This window comes from Tachypleus tridentatus, chromosome 12, assembly GCF_004210375.1.
Source record: "Tachypleus tridentatus isolate NWPU-2018 chromosome 12, ASM421037v1, whole genome shotgun sequence".
Taxonomy (NCBI): Eukaryota; Metazoa; Arthropoda; class Merostomata; order Xiphosura; family Limulidae; genus Tachypleus; species Tachypleus tridentatus.
The window spans coordinates 112,352,531-112,377,200 of record NC_134836.1 but is presented as its reverse complement, the minus strand read 5'-3'; the positions used below and the strand labels follow the sequence as shown (position 1 = coordinate 112,377,200).

Here is a 24,670-nt window from a genome sequence, read left to right as displayed (position 1 = left end):
CAAATAACTTCCAGAAGTATCTTTTTATCATTGAGAAAAGAAAAATCCTTCATGCGAAAAATAGCGATGTTCCAGCTGTCTCTAATTTAGAACAGGTAGACTCACTGCCATCTCTTTATAGAATTACTGGGAGTAACCATTATATCATAATGTCTTTATGGCTGAAAAGGAGAGCGTATACGTTAATGAGATTAGAACGTTCGATCTTCAGATTACGAGTCGAATTCCCTGACTTTGGAAGGATAGGAGTAACTTCTTTTTTTGGATCACTTTGACTAATATCTGGAGCAATTTTTTCGGTTTCCATTTGTTACTCTGTAATCCAACTTTTTTAAAATAGATGTTTTTACATGAAGTACTTTTACGCTTGTGGACTTGATTAATGTAAAATATCAATAGTTTTCGCGTAGAGCTTTGTCAATTTTTTGTATTAGAAAATTCTAGAATATTCTACAATTAAACGTAAACGATTGTTTCAGTTGTGGGGCTCAAGCTGTGGGTCTGTAAGGTGAACTAAATAAATTCTAATTCTGATGTGTGCCTTCGTACTGTTGTGGTTGACTTTAATTAAAGAATTTTCCATTTAAATTTTGGAAACAAGTAACTAAATGAAATAATAGTTCACCAAGATTCAGATGGAAGGAATATGTGTAGTTAAAACATTTTCTCAACTTCTTTAAAGTCATGTAACAAACAGAAGACATAAACTGTACGAATTCCGTTCTTTTGAGATAGCTTGAAAAATTACTAAACTTTTACTTTCAATTCATACTTTTATCACGCATTACATATATGTTTATACAGGCCCGGCATGGCCAGGTGGTTAAGGCGCTCGACTCCTACTCTGAGGGTCGCAGGTTCGAATTCCCGTTACACCAAACATACTCGCCCTTTCAGCAGTGGGGGCATCATAATGTCGCGACCAATCTCAATACAAACGAGAGCAAGCAGTGACGATAGGGTGAAGATGACGTGAATCGACGATTCTGACGAAAACAGTTTCAAATTTTACTGATGATATTAATATATATTTTAATTTAAAACTCTTAAATTATAAAAAAAAAAACACTTTAGTCATCGACACAAGTGTACATAAACGATCTGCTGTAAAGTCTGCAAATAATTCATGAGAAAAGCTTTATATTTAACAGAAACATACAAAGCTCAAGGGCCCGGCATGGCCAAGCGTGATAAGGCGTTCGACTCATAATCCGACAGTCGCGGGTTCGAAACCCGGTCGCATCAAACATGCTCGCCCTTTCAGCCGTGGGGGCGTTATAATGTGAGGGTCAATCCCACTATTCGTTGATAAAAGAGTAGCCCAAGAGTTGGCGGTGGGTGGTGATGACTAGCTGCCTTCCCTCTAGACTTACACTGCTAAATTAGGGACGGCTAGCGCAGATAGCCTTCGAGTAGCTTTGCGCGAAAATCAAAAACAAACAAACCATATATTTATATATATTTCATTTAATTATCAGGTTTATTATGAAAAGTTGATGCTGAATAGTTTGACGTCGTATGGCTATTTCACTTCAGCCAAGTAATACATATCGACTAATTTGGATAAAAGATACTGTAGTTTATAATTTATGATTGTATTTGAAATGTATGTTGCTACTTACTAATGTTTGTATAGTTTACTTTAATATAATTATAACTACAGTCGTGGAAAAATGTATAGCATCGCCCAATTTTTTTCACACTTTTCTTCGGAAGCGTGAATATGTGTGTTTTTCTTAGCAAAGCCACATTAGACCATCTGCTGAGTCCACCAGGACGAATCGAATCCCTGATTTTAACGTTATAACTCCGTAGATTTACCGCTGTACGGGTGGGGGACTCTTCGGAGACATAGTCTGTTTTAAAGCCCTATTGGATGTAATTTGCAAATACGTTGCATAGATGGTACAATATTGTCTAATTATTGCATCAACCGTTTTTTATTGCTTGCTTGTTTTCTCTGGGGCTCTTAACAGAAGTTATTACTGATATTACTGAGAGACATTTTAGAAACCTATTTGCTGTAATGTGTGCTCGATGCAACTATGGCAAAGGATTTCAAGTTAAGTCCACCAAAGATAAAAAGCAGTAATTGTTTGTTTGAGCTTTTAGAGCAGATCATAACAGAGATTTAGAGAGTTTGTCTGGGTGGTGTTCCAGAAGGAGAGGAATTGGAATAAAGTTTTTAGAACAGATCATAACGGAGATTTATAGAGTCTGGGTGGTGTGTCAGAAGGAGAGGAATTGGAATAAAATTTTTAGAACAGATCATAACGGAGATTTATAGAGTCTGGGTGGTGTGTCAGAAGGAGAGGAATTGGAATAAAGTTTTTAGAACAGATCATAACGGAGATTTATAGAGTCTGGGTGGTGTGTCAGAAGGAGAGGAATTGGAATAAAATTTTTAGAACAGATCATAACGGAGTGAATTGGAATAAAAATTTTAGAACAGATCATAACGGAGATTTATAGAGTCTGGGTGGTGTGTCAGAAGGAGAGGAATTGGAATAAAGTTTTTAGAACAGATCATAACGGAGATTTATAGAGTTTGGGTGGTGTGTCAGAAGGAGAGGAATTGGAATAAAATTTTTAGAACAGATCATAACGGAGATTTATAGAGTCTGGGTGGTGTGTCAGAAGGAGAGGAATTGGAAAAAAGCTTTGAGAGCAGATCATAACAATATGGCCAAGCGTGTTAAGGCGTGCGACTCGTAATCTGAGGGTCGCGGGTTCGCATCCCCGTCGCCCCAAACATGCTCGCCCTTTCAGCCGTGGGGGCGTTATAATGTGACGGTCAATCCCACTATTCGTTGGTGAAAGAGTAGTCCAAGAGTTGGCGGCGTGTGGTGATGATTAGCTGCCTTCCCGCTAGTCTTACACTGCTAAATTAGGGACGGCTAGCACATATAGCCATCGAATAGCTTTGTGCGAAATTCAAAAACAAAACACACAAACAGATCATAACAAAGGTTTAGAGAGTCTGTCTGGGTGGTGTTTCAGAAGGAAAGGAATTGGAAGAAAGTTTTTAGGGCAGATCATGACGGAGATTTAGACAGTCTCTCTGGATGGTGTGCCAGAAGGAGAGGAATTGGAAGAAAGCTTTTAGAGCAGATCATGACAGAGATTTAGACAATCTCTCTGGATGGTGTGCCAGAAGGAAAGGAATTGGAAGAAAGCTTTTAGAGCAGATCATGACAGAGATTTAGACAGTCTCTCTGGATGGTGTGCCAGAAGGAGAGAAGTGGAAGAAAGCTTTAGAGCAGATTATGACAGAGATTTAGAGAGTCTGTCTGGGTGGTGTGCCAGAAGGAGAGGAATTGGAAGAAAGCTTTTAGAGCAGATCATGACAGAGATTTAGACAGTCTCTCTGGATGGTGTGCCAGAAGGAAAGGAATTGGAAGAAAGCTTTTAGAGCAGATCATGACAGAGATTTAGACAGTCTCTCTGGATGGTGTGCCAGAAGGAGAGGAATTGGAAGAAAGCTTTTAGAGCAGATTATGACAGAGATTTAGAGAGTCTGTCTGGATGGTGTGCCAGAAGGAGAGGAATTGGAAGAAAGCTTTTAGAGCAGATTATGACAGAGATTTAGAGAGTCTGTCTGGGTGGTGTGCCAGAAGAAGAGGAATTGGAAGAACGCTTTTAGAGCAGATCATGACAGAGATTTAGACAGTCTCTCTGGATGGTGTGCCAGAAGGAGAGGAATTGGAAGAAAGCTTTTAGAGCAGATTATGACAGAGATTTAGAGAGTCTGTCTGGATGGTGTGCCAGAAGGAGAGTAATTGGAAGAAAGCTTTTAGAGCAGATTATGACAGAGATTTAGAGAGTCTGTCTGGATGGTGTTTCAGAAGGAAAGGAATTGGAAGAAAGCTTTTAGAGCAGATCATGACAGAGATTTAGACAGTCTCTCTGGATGGTGTGCCAGAAGGAAAGGAATTGGAAGAAAGCTTTTAGAGCAGATCATGACAGAGATTTAGACAGTCTCTCTGGATGGTGTGCCAGAAGGAGAGGAGTGGAAGAAAGCTTTTAGAGCAGATTATGACAGAGATTTAGAGAGTCTGTCTGGGTGGTGTGCCAGAAGGAGAGGAATTGGAAGAAAGCTTTTAGAGCAGATCATGACAGAGATTTAGACAGTCTCTCTGGATGGTGTGCCAGAAGGAAATGAATTGGAAGAAAGCTTTTAGAGCAGATCATGACAGAGATTTAGATAGTCTGTCTGGATGGTGTTTCAGAAGGAAAGGAATTGGAAGAAAGCTTTAGAGCAGATCATGACAGAGATTTAGACAGTCTCTGGATGGTGTGCCAGAAAAAGGAATTGGAAGAAAGCTTTTAGAGCAGATCATGACAGAGATTTAGATAGTCTCTCTGGATGGTGTGCCAGAAGGAGAGGAATTGGAAGAAAGCTTTTAGAGCAGATTATGACATAGATTTAGAGAGTCTGTCTGGATGGTGTGCCAGAAGGAGAGGAATTGGAAGAACGCTTTTAGAGCAGATCATGACAGAGATTTAGAGAGTCTGTCTGGGTGGTGTGCCAGAAGGAGAGGAATTGGAAGAAAGCTTTTAGAGCAGATTATGACAGAGATTTAGAGAGTCTGTCTGGATGGTGTGCCAGAAGGAGAATAATTGGAAGAAAGCTTTTAGAGCAGATTATGACAGAGATTTGGAGAGTCTGTCTGGATGGTGTGCCAGAAGGAGAGGAATTGGAAGAACGCTTTTAGAGCAGATCATGACGGAGATTTAGACAGTCTCTCTGGATGGTGTGCCAGAAGGAGAGGAATTGGAAGAAAGCTTTTAGAGCAGATCATGATCTAGTTGTGAAACGCACGTGCCTGGAGGATCATTGCCTATCGTCGAGAAATATAAAAAAGAACATGCAGAGGTCACTATTACCGTGCTCACTTTTCGGTCTCGTTTGTCTTCAATCGACCCTTCAGCAATACGGCCAGGAAATAAACCCGTCCTCATCAACAGTATAACGAACAAGAGGGGCGAAGAACATGATGACGGTACTGAAGTAACTTGAAAAAAGTGATATTTATTTTTGTTTTTGAATTTTGCGCAAAGGTACACGAGGGCTATCTGCACTAGACGCCCATAATTTAGCAGTGTAAGACTAGCGGGAAGGCAACTAGTCATCACCACCCACCGCCAACTATTGGACTAGTCTTTCACAAATGAATAGTGGGATTGACCGTCACATTATACCGCCCCCACGGCTGAAAGGGCGAGTATGTTTGGTGCGACGGGAATTCAAACCCGCGAGTCTCGGATTACGAGTCGAGTGCCTTAACCACTTGGCCATGTGTAGCCAAAAGTGGTCTTTTCAAAGTTCAACTGGCGCGAGTCTGATGGGAAGAAACTTTTACAACTTTGAAATGGAGAGGAGTTTCATTCAGCATGTTTGAATGCAGTTGTGAAGCATTATCGTGGTAGGAGAATGCATCTATGGCCAGGACGTGGAGCGCCTGCTAATGACGACAATATATCCAGATCCCCGAGTCCCGGGGTAAAGCCAACAGTTGGTGGATCTTTTTGATGAAACTGATTATTGCACATTTGAGCATGACCCTTCTTCATGCCACAGGGGAAACCTTGTCGTAAACAGTCATGTACTCTGTGTAGTGGACGTAAAATAAAACAAAAAAACTCCACTTTACCTGTGTTGAAATTACATCTTAGATTTTGTTTTATTGCTTTATTTGAAGCTGCAATATCAGTATACTGTGCTGGTCAGCCCAGATTTCAACTCTATCAAAAATTTCTGGAAGGTAATGGGTAACAAATTGTAAGAGACGAAACCGAGAAGTATATATTAATTACAGGAACCAAAAAAACCAAATCCAAAAACTTGACAGTTATTCTGGTGTTAAAAAAACAAACTTGAGAGGTAAACCTCGGAAGACTTGCGGAGACGCTGAGAAACGTCAGTGTTTCTTCGCCCCATGTGTGTTGCGGTTAAGGGGCTATTGTTTAAGGTGTATTATTTTGTCATTCATGATGTTTTTGGAGGTATCTCTGTGTCACTTCATCGCTTCACACCTACCTGACGTTTATCATCGCAATCATGGTCCTTCGAAACTTCATTGCTTGGACTTTGGTATGTGTTTGAGGAGGGGAGCAGAAGCACCCTGAGAAATCCTATACAAGATGCCCTAAAACCACGTGTAGTACTATGAACTCGGACTTTCGTGTAAATTGTAACAGCGATGTCAAGCAGTTATCAAGGTCAGAGCAGACACAACTGAATATTAAAACACTCTGTGAGCATTTCTTGTCAGTTACTTCAATTGTTTTATATTTAAATTTGGGTTTTTCTTACTCTGAGGACATCTTCCTATTTGCCAAGTATTTGTTTATCACCTGCAATAATATATTTGTGGTTTGTTTGTTAATAGAGATGCATTTATTGTCTCAACGACCAACTCATGAGTCAGTTCACACCACAAAATTTTTATAACTGTTCTACACTTGTCCTGACACTACCACAATGCACAGTCTTCTAAAAAAAATTAACAGAGGAACCAGGAAAGTGTGAAAAAATCAGGTAATCTAGTAATTAGTTTTTTCTACCGCTATATTTTTAACTGAACAGTTGTGACAGTTTGCTGTTGTTGTAATGGGTTTGTTAACGTGGTGAATCGTCGTGTCGATGTCTCCAATTCCGATTTGGTTGTTTTATTTTTAATTTCGCGCAAAGCTACACAGGGGATATCTGCGCTAGCCGTCCATAATTTAGCAGTGGGGAAGGCAGCTAGTAATCAGCACACACCGCCAACTCTTGGGCTACTCTTTTACCAACGAATAGTGGGATTGATCATAACATTATAACACTTCCACGGCTGAAAGGGCGAGCATGTTTGGTGTGAAGGGGATTCAAACTCGCGATCCTCAGATTGCGAGTCGAGTACCTTAACTACATGGTCATGCTTCAACACCGAGACGAGACAGATAAAACATAATAAACTGGATTCTTGTCCTGCGTATCCGGAAAGCGATCTAGTTAATACACATATTGAGTATTAATTTTAGATAGTGCACTGTGGTAATTAATGAGTCCCTGAGATGTCGCTAGTGTGGACATAATGCCTGATACAAAAATTGTCATTTTTTTATTCTTAATACACGCTGAATTTCAGTCATAAGCGTATAACAGACCATTTAAACATATATTCCTTGTGTGTGTCTATATATATATAAGGGATCGTATCTTTTTCGTATATAACCGATTTTTTGAAATAAACCGAAAATTGTTATATTTATATTCGTTAGATTGCGTAATATAACATATAACAGCAATGCTAAGTAACACAATTCTGGAATATTTACAAGATACATAGTTGTCCAACTAGAATACGAACGTTTAACTTAAAATAATGCTACCTAAAATTTCCATGAAACTCGACACGTGAAAATGATATAAGCAGTATGTATGCATTCTTGAAATATTTGTCAACATACATTAAAGCGCAAAACGTGGCATGTGTTGGTAATAGTAGTCGTCAACTTACCATATGGATCAGTAGTTCCGGAGAGAGAGAGAGACAACCGGACTCCGAGCCATATGGTAATACTCATAACCCGTAGGCACTCGAACGTTAGATATAAACGTACGTATATTACAATGGATTATTTAATAAATAAATAGGTACAGTGTGTGTGTGTGTGTGTGTGTGTGTTTTCTTATAGCAAAGCCACATCAGACTATCTGCTGAGCCCACCGAAGGGAATCGAACTCTTGATTTTAGCGTTGTAAATCAGTAGATACAGTGAGATGTATGGGGGCTGTGTGAGATGTAGGTAGTAAATATCGATACTTGTGTGTTTATCACAGCAAAGCCACATCTAGCTATCTGGTGTGTCCACGAAGGAGAATCGAACCCTTGATTTTTGCGTTGTAAATCCAAAGACTTACCGCTGTCCCAGCGGGAGACATGTGTGGTTGTTTGTATAAGAATGTATCTGAATCACATGCATGACTGTGTAACAGTTTGGTCACCGAACGTTTCGCTCTTATGTTTAAAATCGCAAATTTCAGTGCACTTTTTATATAGTATGTAGACGATATTTATAAACCAATGTATTAACATTCAAGTTGGAAAGCGAAAACAAGCACCTTAAAACAAAAATAAAGGCAAGCAGCTGAAAACGTTTCAGAATTTACTGGAACTATTTATTGTATATATGTATTTTGTGTATATATATATATATTTAACTTTGGGCACTTTACTTTGTTGCTGTTTGTTTAGAATTAAGCACAAAGCTACACAGTGGGCTATCTGTGCTCTGCCCACTACGGGTATCGAAACCCGGTTGTTAACAGTGTGAGTCCGCAGATATATCATTGTGCTGCTGGGCGGCAAACACATTAACTAACATGTGAATAATTATCTACTTTTTAAATTTAAGGTCCTAGCAAAACTGGACAGACAGTAATGACTAAAACTTTGTTAGTTCTAAACATTATCTTCAAAAAGTTCTTTCTTCCTCGTGACACCAAACATGCTCGCCCTCCCAGCCGTGGGGGCGTTATAAAGGTACGATCAATCCCACTATTCGTTGGTAAAAGAGTAGCCCAAGAGTTGGCGGTGGTTCTCTCTAGTGTTACACTGCTAAATTAGGGACGGCTAGCACAGATAGCCCTCGAGTAGCTTTGTGCGAAATTCCAAAACAAGCAAAGCTTTTGACAAATCGCGAAGAGGCATAGTTTTAAAATGAGCTTTGATGTAATTTAATATCTTAAATGAAGGATAGTAGTTTTGTTTATCCAGCGACTGTAAAGAAGTATATACAATATAGCATCTTGTTTTATGAATACATAACATTGTGCATGGTGCAAAGATAAATAGTTTCTGAAGCTTTCCTTTAGTCAAGAATGCCAATTCACGTTAATGAGGCAGAAATGTATATTTTGAAGACATCTATATAAAATGGCCAGGTGGCTCGGGCGCAAGACTCGCACTCTGCTGGTCGCGGATTCTAATTCCCGTCACACAGAACAAACTCGCCTTTTCTGCTGTGGGGATGTTATATGTGTTAATCCCACTATTCATTGGTAAAATATTAGCCCAAGAGACTTTGTTTTAGTCTTTCCCAGCTAAATTAGGCACAGCTAGCGCAGATAGTCTTCGTGTAGCTTTGCACAAACTTATAAAACCTATATAAAATACGCTGGTGCAATATATTGATTGCACATTCGTAAATATATGTTAAACTAATTTTACATTGGCTTCTGATGTTGCTACTTTGTTATTTAAAAGTAACCAAACGATTTAAGAAATGTTTCTTTTATGTTTTTTTTCTTTAATGATTTTTTAACCACTGAGGCGTCCTCCAGTGACAAACAGCGTCATGTCTGCGGATTATACTGTTAGATACGGGTTTAGATACCTGTGGTGAGCAGAGCACAGGTAGCTCTTTTTTGCATAATACCAAAACAAAAAATTACTGGAGAAGCAAGAAACTGCTGCCGTTTGAGGCTTCTCTGTTTGCAAAAATGGAGTTCAAACACTAACTGTGTTATATCCGAATTCGCAATGTGTAGGAACACGTGATTTGTTGATCAGTGATGTCGAGAAACCCACTTGTTGAGAAATTTATATGCAAATTTCTATGTAAAATATCTTCGGTCATCCTCAACCCAAATGAACCGTTTTTGCATATAAACGTGATTTGTTGGTTTAGTATAGATGGGTGATATAACACGTGAAACTGGTATATGTATACTTGTGTGTGTATAATACTGCATAGAACAAGAAACAATATACAGATTTAATACTTGTGAATCTATCCAAACTTGAGGAGCTGTGTTTGTACTTTTTTTTTTACAAATTAAATTAAAAGCAAAAAAATTTGTTAACTGTTTCAGACTATGCTCTTTTTCAAGCATTTGCAAATTCTGCTTGGACCTGAACCCATACAAAAACACAACTTATTTTGTTATATAACCGTGAAATGTGTTTTTACCTTTATTTTTTAGGACAAACAAAAAGAAATGGCCACAGAACTTCAAATAAATGCAACTGATAAAAGTGCATATCACAAGGATATGGGTAAGAATGGAAGAGATGCAATTCCTTTGAAGGAATTCCTCAGAAAGCAATAAATGATGATAGTGAATCTAACATAACTAGAACAGAAAGTGCTAAATACAAGGAAGATGACAATAAAGACCACAGATATGTGAATACTAAGGTTGTTTATTGTATATATCAATATTTATACCATATAATGAGTTATAGGTATGAATGACATTTAAAGGATCTTTCTCAGTTGAGATTATTATATTAGGTTAGTTTGTTTGTTTTTGAATTTCATGCAAAGCTACTCAAGGGATATCTGTGCTATCCCTTATCCAATACCTGGAAAGTATTGTTATTCCGACCTTGCGATAACAATCTAAGGTTGTTGAAGTTATCAAAAATATCAACCAGGTGGCAGCATTATACTACATGCCACGTTTCATCCATAAAATGCCTCGCTTGTATGTGGATTACAGTCTTTAAAAAACAACCAAAAACCGAAGTTCGTCTTTCAGGTGTATGCAACAAGAGCTTGTCGTATGTGTATCCAAATTTTCCAGAAAGGATAGTAAACAGCTTATTCATTGCTCATATTTTCCCAAAGTTCAGAACAATTACGTCATTTTGTAGCATTTGTTTGCTGGAAGCTGGTGTTTTCCGGGTATAACGCAATATGTAAATGTTACATCATGAGCAAGAAAACTTACTTTGGATCTGAATTCTTTTTTGCTTTCCATAAATGCAGCTACCTTATCAGTGAGTTACACAGTTAATCCAAGAAAGATTCTTTTTGGTGAATTTTAACCACAAACAGAGAAGACAGCTTCTATTTCCCCCTTTAGTTTTGTTTGTTTGTTTTGTTTTTGAATTTCGCACAAAGCTACTCGATGGCTATCTGTGCTAGCCGTCCTTAATTTAACAGTGTAAGACTAGAGGAAAGGCAGCTAGTCATCACCACCCACCGCCAATTCTTGGGATACTCTTTTACAGACGAATAGTGGGATTGACCGTAACATTATAATGTCCCCACAGCTGAAAGGGCAAGCATGTTTGGTGTGATGGGGATTCGAACCCACGACCCTCAGATTACAAGTGGAATGCCTTAACCCACCTGGCCATACTGGGTCTATTATATTTTGTATATGTAGTTCTATGCCACTCTTTTCTGCCCATCCTATGGTGAAATAGCAGCAGGTCTTCAGATTTACAATGCTAAAATCAGGGTTTCAGTTTCCCTTGGTGGACATAGCAAATAGCCTGATGTGGCTTTGCTATAACAAAACACACACACTATTTTTGTCACTTATTTTGTTTTTGTATATTTTAATATTAAGTTCATAGAGAAACACTTCCTTAGCAGCTAGCACACAAATTGTTATCTGATCCATGTATGCACTGTGCTAGTTTATGAAAAAATAGATGTTGAAATAATTATTATATATATTGTAAGATTTAACTTTGTGTACTTGTATGGTTAAAGTAACTTTTTTTTGTATACACAATAGCTGTTATTTTAACATTTGTAAGTGCTGAAAAAGACAATGAATACAATAACTCTATTGTTTCTTTTTTTGTAAATGTAGGTTAACATGAATGAAAATAGGGAGAGGACACTAAATACTAGACCTGTTAGTGTTTGTAAACCAACATTCAGCAATCCCAGAAGTGTAAGTTACAACATTTCTCTTTGTATAATCTGTAGTGGTATTCTATTTTTAATAAATCAGTAATGTTGCAAAAGTTACTGTCAGAATAAAAAAAAACTTATATCGATCTCACTGAATGTTTGACTCTGTTTGCTCCTGTATATTCCAGTGTTATGTATGTTATCTTGACAATAGTCCTGCATTTTAGTTTTTGTTGCAAATGACACTTTCATGCCTAAATACACTCTTCCTCTCTGGTTCATTTCCATAAACCATCTAGTGTTTGAGAGTAGTGGCTTCCCATCACCATTTCAACAGTTCAATGGCACAGAAATCCATAGATGCTGCATCCTGTGACTTGACTAGTATATATTCATATGGAATAGCATGAATACCCACTTCACTGTACATCTGCTTGAGATATGCAACATTTGAACAGATATGTTGTGAAAAGAACTTATATATATATGGCATGTTTTGCTTTTCCTGGCAGACATCCTAGATTATATCACATACTGTTGCCAGGCTTTTGCCACTGATATTTTGTGCCAGTGGATTGTAACTTGTTACAAGGCTCTGCATGTTCCTCATCATTGCTATGATACAGTTTATTGAAGGTATGTTTTTTTGCTGGGCCTCATTCCCATGTTGATTTTTTTTTCCTGTCTTTAACTCTTGGAAGTTCAAAATCCTTAATATGAACATATCTTTATGAACTGATTGTATGAACATTTTGCTGTTTAAATGGCACTTACAAAGTCCTTTTCAAAAGCTGTCAGTTTTCTGTGCCATCACACTACATACAAAACACCAAATAATGGCCAAATCTAATTCTAGTGCACCCTGTTTAATTATGACCTCACATAACTTATGACTTACTAACTTTCATGCTCAAAATCATTATAATAGACAGCAGTCAAACTTCTGCACATGTTACTGATTTTTATATAAATGATGAATATTTTTGGATATTAATAGCAAGTGAAGTAAGAGTGCTTTTGAAGAGTAACTCAAAAAAGCTGTTTTATTATACTTTGATTGTGTGTGAAACTTATTTCCCATAAGGGATTATTTTGAAGTACATTGTATACTAACCTATTTTATTTGGAGCATAAAATATTATTTTTAAAATATTTTAAAAGCATGTGTTTTTTATGACCAAAAAGAATTAGTTTTTTTTTTTTTTTAATTTCACGCAAAGCTATGCAAGGTCTGTCTGCACTAGCTGTCCCTAATTTAGCAGTGAAAGACTAGAGGGAAGGCAGCTAGACATCACTACCCAAGACATCAACTCTTGGGCTACTCTTTTACCAATGAATAGTGGGATTGACCATCACACTATAACATCCCCACAGCTGAAAGGGTGAGCATGTTTGGTGCGACAGGGGATTCGAACCCCCGACCCTCAGATTATGAGTACAAATCTGGTCATCACCTGAACTAAGGTGGTAAGATTTTTTTTCTCCAATGAAACAGATATGGTAAAGCAGAATATTGTACAAAAAATTATAATAACTTGACTGACATTAAGCTGATATGGAAGAGAATATGGTACAGTACATGATGCTCACCATTGCCCTCTTTTAGCTGGTATATGGAATGATGGTTAAATTCTATGTAAAGTTTGGCTTGATGGGAATAAAAGTGTAAGCTGTATTGTTATATTTGGTTACATGTTTGTATAAAAAACAAATTACCTTTTAAGAAGACCAAAATAGGGGTTGTGGTAATAAAGCTTTTTTATTGTTCTTGTGCTTCATGGTAAATTTACATAATTTCTATTTTTGTCAACATTTATATTAAGCAAATTTTATCAGTTTTATTTCAACTTAAGAATAAATTGCCTTGTTTCCCAGTTACTTAGAAGTCCAGTCGAGAACTTGGTGAGCCACAAGTTACCTGTTGGTTAGTGTGCCTGGATTAAGATAAGGTAATCCAAGTCTTGACTCAACACTTTCACCTGTGGAAACATCAAGATTTCCAACAAAAATGATTTTATATTGTACTGTTTAATGGTTCATTAACTATGTTATAATTAACAGTTTAACCCATGGAGAGTGATATACAAAGTAATGGAGGTTCATAAAGTCATCAGTAAGACTGGGTGCAGTCTAGTGTGATTAGAGTGTCAAATATATTTACAATTTTGTCATGCAACACACTAATATATATATATGTAAATTTGAAACACTTGTATGGTTTAGCACTAAAATTATGGCCAGGCATGGTCTAGTAGTTAGCATGCATGGACTGTGGATCTAAGGATTCATTTTTCATATCACCTTGCTACAGAAATACATTCTGCACTTTGGTACTATGGGCATACCTGTGGACATCTGTAAGGATGGCATGAAGGACAACTTGACCCCCCCTTGAAAGTGAGAAACACAATTCTTTCTTTATTCATTCCTCACATGTTTATGAATTTTTTATTCAATTCACAAGTTAACTCTAATTTGCCCCCTTCCCTGGAAAATTTTGCCCCTCCATGAAAAAACTTTCTGTGGACACCCATGAGTGCACAACAAGAGTGATGGTTGAATTCACTGTCCAGTCAGGAAGAATAGCTCAAGAATTGATGATAAGTGCTGTTGACTAGTTGTCTTCAACTGCAGTAGTTTATCAGTACAAAACTAGGAGTGACTATGTGCAAATTGCCCTTTGTGTAGCTTTGTGAAACAAGCTGGTAGCAATAGTAAGTGTTCCCTCACAAAACATGTTTGAGAAAATTCAAAGTCATGAATTTTTATGAAAAGTCACTCCCTGTTCACTGTGAGTTGTGTTTCTCTGTTTTGAATTTCGAGTCAAACTATATGGGGGCTATCTACTCTGACCTTTCCTAATTTAGCAGTGAAAGATTAGAGGGAAGGCAGCTGGTCATCACCACTCATCATTAACTCTTGAGCTACTCTTTTACCAATGAATAGTGGGATTGACCATTACTTATGATGCCCCCTCGGTTAAAAGAGCGAGTATATTTCGTGAGATGGGGATTTTAACCCGCAACCTTCAGATTATGAGTCAAGTGCCCTAACCATCTGTCCATGCCAGGGGCCTTAAATTGTGACGATCTCTACTACACCAAATAAAGGCCATCACTGTTTAGCTTGAACAAAACTAAATCAAAAACATTGACTGGTCAGCAGGATATCCCGGTGTGAATCTTATCAGACAAGCCACAGAGGGCGATAGCCTTCCATGAAGTGCAATCCAGGACCAGGCAGAAGCTTTAGAATTTTTATATCCAAATATGATCCCAACTTCCTCGTGTATGACGACTGATTAATGGGATGTTTGAGGTAAAATAACTTGTGTTAAAAGAACATTGTCACATATATCTTCATTAATAAATTGTGTTAAAAGAACACTGACACATGTATCTTCATTAATAAATTGTGTTAAAAGAACAGTGTCACATATATCTTCATTAATAAATTGTGTTAAAAGAACACTGACACATATATCTTCATTAATAAATTGTGTTAAAAGAACACTGACACATGTATCTTCATTAATAAATTGTGTTAAAAGAACACTGACACATGTATCTTCATTAATAAATTGTGTTAAAAGAACATTGACACATATATCTTCATTAATAAATTGTGTTAAAAGAACACTGACACATATATCTTCATTAATAAATTGTGTTAAAAGAACATTGTCACATATATCTTCATTAATAAATTGTGTTAAAAGAACATTGTTACATATATCTTCATTAATGAATTGTGTTAAAAGAACATTGACACATATATCTTCATTAATAAATTGTGTTAAAAGAACACTGACACATATATCTTCATTAATAAATTGTGTTAAAAGAACATTGTCACATATATCTTCATTAATAAATTGTGTTAAAAGAACATTGACACATATATCTTCATTAATAAATTGTGTTAAAAGAACACTGACACATGTATCTTCATTAATAAATTCTGTTAAAAGAACACTGACACATGTATCTTCATTAATAAATTGTGTTAAAAGAACATTGACACATATCTCTTCATTAACAAATTGTGTTAAAAGAACATTGTCACATATATCTTCATTAATAAATTGTGTTAAAAGAACATTGTCACATATATCTTCATTAATAAATTGTGTTAAAAGAACATTGTTACATATATCTTCATTAATAAATTGTGTTAAAAGAACATTGACACATATCTCTTCATTAACAAATTGTGTTAAAAGAACATTGTCACATATATCTTCATTAATAAATTGTGTTAAAAGAACATTGTCACATATATCTTCATTAATAAATTGTGTTAAAAGAACACTGACACATGTATCTTCATTAATAAATTGTGTTAAAAGAACATTGACACATATCTCTTCATTAACAAATTGTGTTAAAAGAACATTGTCACATATATCTTCATTAATAAATTGTGTTAAAAGAACATTGTCACATATATCTTCATTAATAAATTGTGTTAAAAGAACATTGTCACATATATCTTCATTAATAAATTGTGTTAAAAGAACATTGTCACATGTATCTTCATTACTTTCTGGTTTTCACTTTTATCAACTCTTCTTTCTCTTTCAACCTGATTCACTATCCTGTTTAATTTTCCCATCTCATTTCTCGAGCTAGCATATATACATATAGTTTGGTTTGAATTTCGCGCAAAGCTACTTAAGGGCTATCTGCGCTAGCTGTCTCTAATTTAGCGGTGTAAGACAAGAGGGAAGGCAGCTAGTCATCACCATCCACCGCCAACTCTTGGGCTACCCTTTTACCAATGAATAGTTGGATTGACCGCCACATTATAACGCCCCCATGGCTGAAAGGGCGAGCATGTTTGATGTGACGGGAATTCGAACTCGAGACCCTCAGATTACGAGTCGAGTGCCGAAACCACCTGGCCATGCCGAGCCACATACAGTACCAAAAAGTATTTTGAACTGTAACTGGTTTTTTTCTAAAAACCGCTATTACAGCGGTAAATCTACGGATTCACAACCCTAAAATTAAGAGTTCAATTCCCCTCGGTAAACTCAGAAGATAGCCCGATGTAGCTTTGCTATAAAACACACACACAATAAAATTAACGTAACCGTAATTTTATTTTAAACATCATACGCACGGTTTTTATTTACACACTGTTGAGAATTTTTACGTGAGTGTTCGAATAAAATATCATTAGTTGTTTTGTTGCTGTTTTTTTGCACTAAAATCTTAAATATACAAAATGAACATAAAGAGTAAAATTCCTGCACATACCGCAACTAATAGGCTAAACGTAAATTATAATATATATATATATATATTATTATTATTATAGTTGTTATAGGGTAACAATTGCCGTTAGCCGGTTATACAATTTCTACGTCAGTATTTTCCAAATACAACCAAATTCAAACCTATTCTATACCATTATACGTGGACTTAAGTTTTAGACACTTACTAAAGGCCCGGCGTGGTCAGGTGGTTAAGGCATTCGCCTCGTAATCCGAGGAGTCCCGGATTCGAATCTCTGTCACACCAAACATGATCGCCCTTTTCGCCGTGAGGGCGTTATAATGTCACGGTTAATCCCACTATTCGTTGGTAAAAGAGTAGCCCAAGAGTTGGCGGTGAGTGTTGATGACTAGTTGCCTTCACTCTAGTCTTACAGTGTTAAATTAGGGACGGCTGACGCAGATAGCCCTCGTGTAGCTTTGCGCGAAATTCAAAACAAATCACTTACTATATCTGCTGCCCCGGAATTTGTTTGTGAAACGGGTTGTTTTAACTGTTTAGCGGGCGTGTATGTTATGTACATGTCTTTAAATTTAAAGACAAATAACACGAAAAATCAACAACACATATTAATTAATGTCTTACGCGAAGCATAAATGATATATTTTCACATAGCATAAAACAGAAGTTGGCACATTTCACTTGTCGCTAATAGCGAGTGTTGTAATAAAATATCACGTCAGTGAAAGCATTATTTTAAACTCATGCTGTGCGGGGGCGCTGTCTGAGGTAGAAGAAAACTGTCTTGAAAGCAGTTCGTTACATTATTGTTGTTTTCCGGTTTTGTTAATTTTCCTTCTTTACTATTTGCCTAATATTCTCTCCTGTTTAATTTTTTTTCTATTTTATTTTTTTGCTTTAGAAACCAACGTTATGTTCCAATATGATCGCCGTTTCAGCCGTGGGGGCGTTATAAAGGTACGGTAAATCCCACTATTCATTGGTAAAAGAGTAGCCCAACAGTTGGCGGTGAGTGTTGATGACTAGTTGCCTTCACTCTAGTCTTACAGTGTTAAATTAGGGACGGCTGGCGCAGATAGCTCTTGTGTAGCTTTGCGCGAATTCAAAACAAATCAAACCATCATTATTTTGTAACAACTATATGTGTAAAATATTTTCTCAACCCAAACGTGCCGTTTTCACATGTATATTTTTCTCTACAAGTGGGTTTTCTTGACATCACTGATAATTATTTGTAACAACTAGCCAAGTTGCTTTGCGACATAAAACCCCAAACCGACCAACAACTGGCTCATTCTTCGAGCAAGCTTCGCTAGTCGTAGGTGTCAGCCAAATGCGTTACGGTACACTGTTGTCAGCTAAACTGTTGAACGCAAGTAATGTGACAGGGTATCGAATTGTTAGACATTAAAAGATGATATAAAAGCGTTGGAAAAGGCGTACGATAATGGCAAACGAGTTTAATTTGTTTGTTGAACTCTCGTGACTGGATTCTCTGGATTTTAACTACCAACAAAATCACTGACTGAATACACAGTGTAACAACAGAAAATTAAACACAGTTGTTGCAAAGTCAGCTGACTAAAGACGCATAAAATAACGTGCATTTAAAGTGTTTGTTTTTGTAGAGTCACGTGTTATTGCCGTCTCCATATATTAAATCTGAACATAAGTATTATCGGAACCCTTAAATATGGCTTTTAGTACAAACACTTCGTATTCATGCAAGAAAACTTGGAAATGTGTGGTAAGTTTTACAGTTTATTCTTTTCATAAGTCTCACTCAACCTCAGCTGTTGTTTTTGTTCTTTATTACTATTGGTTGCCTGAGATACGTACGTTTTAAATACATTTTCCCTTTATTCATATTTTGCTAAAGATAGAATAATTAAACCAGTTAAATAATTGACTTATACACAGAAAGATAAGTGAACAAAACCGTAAAAATATTAACTTTTGTCGTATTATAATACCACATGGAAAGGAACAGCAAAGTTTTTGGTTGTTTTATTTCTAGAGGAAAATTGTATAGAGTTAGCCGAAATATTGTGTCAGGATAAAATTCCGAAATATATTTATATTCAACCTATTTTTATAAGAGGTATATATTTCTATAGATAGGATTGCAAGGCAGTTTTGACGGCGTTTAACGTGGATCCCGATACGTTTGTGAATTACAACAGTTGATACATTCAGTGGCAGATTTAAGGTTGTGTGAGCTCCGGAGCTAATAATTTTTATGGGCCCCACATTCCATGTAATTTTATATCGAATAGAATTATTAATGGTCCTCCATTAAGACCATGGGCCCTGGGGCTGATACTTCCCTAGCCCCAACCTAAATATGGCACTGCTTAACATTCATACTGTCACAGTGCCTAGTGATTTAAAACTGAACTTTAAGTTTCGTTTGGATTATACTGAACACTTATCGGCGTCGATCTTATTTTAACCATACGCTGACAACGAAAGCTGACCTTTAACATACAGCTATTACCACAACACTCTCTCTGACCAACCTTTTTTTTCTGTTAATATTCACGTGTACCAAAATCGATACAAGATTTCGATTGATGTTGATTATTCTTCAGCAACATCTTTGCGCATGCGTCTTGAAGGATACTGCAACAGTCGTTTGTTAAAACACGTACGAACTTTTCTGAAATATGCATTGGGGAAGTTTATATTGACTGTTTCTTACGGTTGAACATTTTGATTCTCCAAGATGTTTTATATTTTTCCAGCTACTTGTGGTGTATCTAGAATGCATTGAGAGTATTGTGTATTTGTTTGTTGATAAACGTCAAGCTACATACTGAACTGCCTATTCTCAGGCTACTGTATGTATCGAAACCTGAATTTTAGCGTGATAAGTTCTCAGACTGAGCCACTTGAGAGAAGGAAGGGTGCATTGAGAGTGATGCGATCTGTACTTCTAATACACGGCCCGGCATGGCCAGGTGGTTAAGGCACTCAACTCGTAATCCGAAGGTCGCGGGCTCGAATCCCCGTCACAACAAACAGGTTCGCCCTTTCAGCCGTGAGGGCGTTATAATGTGATGGTCAATCCCACTATTCGTTGGCAAAAAAAAAAAAAAGTAGCTCTAGAGTTGGCGGTGAGCGGTGATGACTAGCTGCCTTCCCTCTAGTCTTACACTGCTAAAGTAGGAACGACTAGCGCAGATAGCCCTCGTGTAACTTTGCGCGAAATTCAAAAACAAACAAACAAAGAAACTTCTAATACACAGTGTAAATTTGTTCCTAGGAAAACAAATAGAACTCGGCGGGATAATATTTAATAATTAACACAGGAAAGTCAGTTTAAGAAACTGGATATAAAGTAAAATATTTTTCTGGCTTCCCCCCTTCCCTGCACGTCGTATAAAAACAAAACGAGTCTTGAAACGATGTATAACATAAGGAAAACTGAGCTTAAGAAGAATGGACTTGAGCATGGATTAATAGCAGATCCATTCTTGGCTGAACTATTGACACAGCAACTCGTAAATGTCCCTCTATCTGCAGACGAGATGTCTGTTTTGTTTCTATTGCAGAATACGTCGACTTGCATGGGTATGTTGATATGAAAGGCAAAAGCAAGTCCATGGCTTTTCTTGATAGCTCAGAGTGTTCGTTAGAAAACTAGCACCCATTTTCTTGACAGTTCAGGGTATTCTTTACAAAACTAACACCCATTTTCTTGACAGTTCAGGGTATTATTCACAGAACTAACATCCATTTTTTGACAGTTCAGGGTATTCTTTACAAAACTAACACCCATTTTCTTGACAGTTCAGGGTATTATTCACAGAACTAACATCCATTTTTTGACAGTTCAGGGTATTCTTTACAAAACTAACACCCATTTTCTTGACAGTTCAGGGTATTATTCACAGAACTAGCACCCATTTTCTTAACGGTTCAGGATATTCTTTACAGAACTAGCACCCATTTTATTGACACTTCAGGGTATTCTTTACAGAAGTAGCACTCACAAGTTCTCAAAAGATGTTTTCTTGAATTCTGTTAGTCGGTAGTTCTATGAGCTCGTGAGCTACCATTGGGAGATGAGAAGCTATTCTGCCATTAAATGGATTCCGGATCCAACGTTTTTCTCCCATTATTTCTTGGAATCAATCTCCAAATTAACGCCGAAGTTGTTTTTCGAGCTGAAAAGAATCAATAACGTGAGTAATGCCACAGTTTAATGGATTTTCTTTGAAGAATTCAGTGAGGTCAGTAAACGTTTTCCAGCTAGATTTTCTACAACAGAAGTGGTTTTGGTTTTTGTGAAATACACAAACTTTGTAGCTTACCTGGAAAGTATTGTTATTCCGACCTTGCGATAACAATCTAAGGTTGTTGAAGTTATCAAAAATATCAACCAGGTGGCAGCATTATACTACATGTCACGTTTCATCCATAAAATGCCTCGCTAGTATGTGGATTACAGTCTTTAAAAAACAACCAAAAACCGAAGTTCGTCTTTCAGGTGTATGCAACAAGAACTTGTCGTATGTGTATCCAATTTTTCCAGAAAGGATAGTAAACAGCTTATTCATTGCTCATATCTTCCCAAAGTTCAGAACAATTACGTCATTTTGTAGCATTTGTTTGCTGGAAGCTGGTGTTTTCCGGGTATGACGCAATATGTAAATGTTACATCATGAGCAAGAAAACTTACTTTGGATCTGAATTCTTTTTTGCTTTCCATAAATGCAGCTACCTTATCAGTGAGTTACACAGTTAATCCAAGAAAGATTTTTTTGGTGAATTTTAACCACAAACAGAGAAGACAGCTTCTATTTCCCCCTTTAGTTCTCCATTTTAGTCTTGTTTGTTTGTTTTGTAAATTTCGCGCAAAGCTACACGAGGGCTATCTGAGCTAGCTGTCCCCAGTTTAGCAGTGTAAGACTAGAGAGAAGGCAGCTAGTCATCACCGCCAACTCTTGGAGTACTCTTTTACCAACGAATAGTAGGATTGATCGTAACATTATAACGCCCCCACGGCTGAAAGGGGCGAGCATGTTAGGTGCGACAGAGATTCGAACCCGCGACCCTCAGATTTTAAGTTGAACGCCTTAACCCACCTGGCCACGCCGGGCCCATTTTCGTCTTTGGCAAAATAAAAAACTCTTGACACATGTCTTGTAACAGTATCGTATAAATACCAGAACCTGAGGTGAATTTGCATCATCTTCGGTTCTGCCAAATCGTTTGGCAGATTTTGGACACTTCTGGGTGCTTGTTTGTATCTTTCCGCCTCGCTACTGACAGTGTTACGAGACAAAGGGATAGACTTGAGCATATCACCATACCTCTTTTCATATATGGCGATACGTTTTGATGGCAACTGGAAGAAACAGTTTCCTAAATTGTATGGCTTCGTGTTTCTTTTTTCAATCAATCGAGATGTTTCTAAAAACACATTCAAGACTTTTGTTGAAACAGTGACCTTTGTCCTTTCATTTGTTTCTGTTTATCGCTTGAAGAACTCGATGGTTCTAACCACGTGTTCTCGTTGTTCAGTTTCTGAATTTCTTCTGATTTTATTTTCTTGCAGTTTTCCTCGTTATTAACAATTTTTTATGTGATTTTAAATGTTTTTTCTGGCTCTTACGTACTTTGGTTTTGATTGGTGTTCAGTTTTGATTGGTGTTCAGTTTTGATTCATCATCATCTCCACCATTTAGTGATATTACTCAAAGAAACATGACTTCTTTCTTTGTCTGTATTCCAACATGGCCTAGTGCGTTAAGGCGTGCGCTTCGTAATCTGAGGGTCGCGGGTTCGTGCCCGAGTCGCGCCTAACATGCTCGCCCTTTCAACCTTGGGGGCGTTATAATGTTACGGTCAATCCCACTATTCGTTGGTAAAAGAGTAGCCCAAGAGTTGGTGGTGATGACTAGCTGCCTTCCCTCTAGTCTTACACTGCTAAACTAGGGACGGCTAGCACAGATATCCCTCGAGTAGCTTTGTGCGAAATTCAAAAACAAATAAACAAACAAACAAACTGTATTCCAACAACAATTTACCCATGTTTTTGACAAACTGTTAAGTGTACATTAATGTGCAGAACTTGAAAGTAACAAGTGAATGTTTAAAGAAAAACCTCACAATATCTCGTTTGTCTAATTACCAGTCACATTGTTTTTTGTTTTTCTTCATAAAATGCATCCGTAACTGTGGGCTACACTCCCGAACCGTTGTTTTATAAATATTGTAGTCCGGCATGGTCAGGTGGTTAGGGCACTCGGCTCGCAATCTGAGGGTCACGGTTTCGAATCCCCGTCACACCAAACATGCTCGCTCTTTTAGCCGTGGGGGCATTATAATGTTACGGTCAATCACTATTCGTTGGTAAAAGAGTACCCCGAGAGTTGGCGTTGATGACTAGCTGCCTTCCCTGTAGTCTTACACTGCTAAATTAGGGACGGCTAGCGCAGATAGCCCTCGCGTAGCTTTGCGCGAAATTCAAACTAAAATTATTGTGAACGTACGTAAGCAAATGTGATTATACGACAGTACGTATTTATATTTTTTCAAATTGTACAAAATCATCAGAGTAGCCTAGCGTATAGCGACGATAGTAGTTATATTAAAAAACCCCAAAGGTGCGTGTGTGTACTTGTTTTAGTGCAAAGCTACATTGAGTTACCTGTTACGTCCACCGAGAGGAATCCAACCCTGGATGTTTTGACGTTGTAAGTCCTTAAGTTGACCGCTTCCCTACCGGGGGTTGTGATTTTCATATGGACTTCACATTAATCTCGTGTAAATTGACAGTGGTTGTTATAGTTTAGTAATTAAGGCAGGATCGTACAGAAAACAACAACTACGTACAATGTAATTGATTTGTTTTAAGAAGAATCAGACAAGTTTATCACACACAATCACATGTATAAAAATTAAGAGTTTGCAGTACGCGTGTGAATGTTAAAGTGCAGTTTTTATGTGTGAAAAATTCACACTACGTTTTGTTGTTGTTTTTTCAAGACTACAGGAAATAAACCGTATTTATTGAAGAGCTTTTTCAGTTAATTATAGTTTGTAGTTTTGTATTTGTTTGAATACCTATATGTGTATTTATGCCACTATCAAAGGCATATGGTTTGTATTTAAGCGAATCGCAAGCTAGCTACACAATAAGCCGTCTGTACTGTGTCCAACACAGGTATCTGATTTCGAATTATAACATTATAAGCTTTCAAGCTTACCGCTGAGCCAATAAAAAAAGGATACATGCGTGTGCATGTCTTCCGCAGAAAATGCATTACTTCACGTCATTAAAAGTAAACATAGAGCAATTTTATTGTGATTTTATTAACACTGAGAATGACGTTAGGGCATCTTACAGTCTATGTACTGTATTCCAACTTATTTAGTTTTAAGAGTTTATTTGTGACGTTGAAAGAAAACTTTCTTAATATTTCGCTTCTTTTATTCAATCTTGTATCTGTCACGATATTTGATTGTCTCAGGACGTAAGTCTTCGTTAAGAGTATTGGAACAAACAAGAAAACGGAAGCTCGTGCAAATCGCCCTGCACGTGGCAAGTGGAAAAGTTTCGATCGAATTGCGCGTAGTAGAGGTTGTACGAACACGCACATGACTCGTGCCAATTGCAAATTAATTGTTATTTGCTTTGAAAAAACGCACAGTACAGTTTATTTGCGTCAAAGGCTGCAGGAAAGACATTGTGTATTTATTACGCAGCTGTTACATAAACACGTCGATTTCGTTCTGTTACGTAACACTTCAACGATAATTTCGAAATCGTTATTTGA

At 37.2% G+C, this 24,670-nt stretch overlaps 1 protein-coding gene across 6 annotated transcripts in view; it reads left to right on the top strand.

The window, feature by feature from the left end:
• The window catches only part of LOC143234357 (protein alan shepard-like), a 130,153-nt gene that overhangs the window by 19,061 nt on the left and 86,422 nt on the right, over positions 1-24,670 (top strand). For 2 of the 6 annotated variants that reach the window (XM_076471653.1, XM_076471658.1), the window contains exon 2: positions 11,600-11,683. The exons of 1 other annotated variant lie outside the window; for it this stretch is intronic. In XM_076471653.1, the coding sequence (XP_076327768.1) occupies positions 11,600-11,683 (84 nt within the window). Of the gene's footprint in view, positions 1-11,599; positions 11,684-17,780; positions 17,841-18,301; positions 18,631-24,670 lie in introns of those variants that run through there. 3 more of the 6 variants (XM_076471655.1, XM_076471654.1, XM_076471659.1) reach the window with 3 other exon arrangements.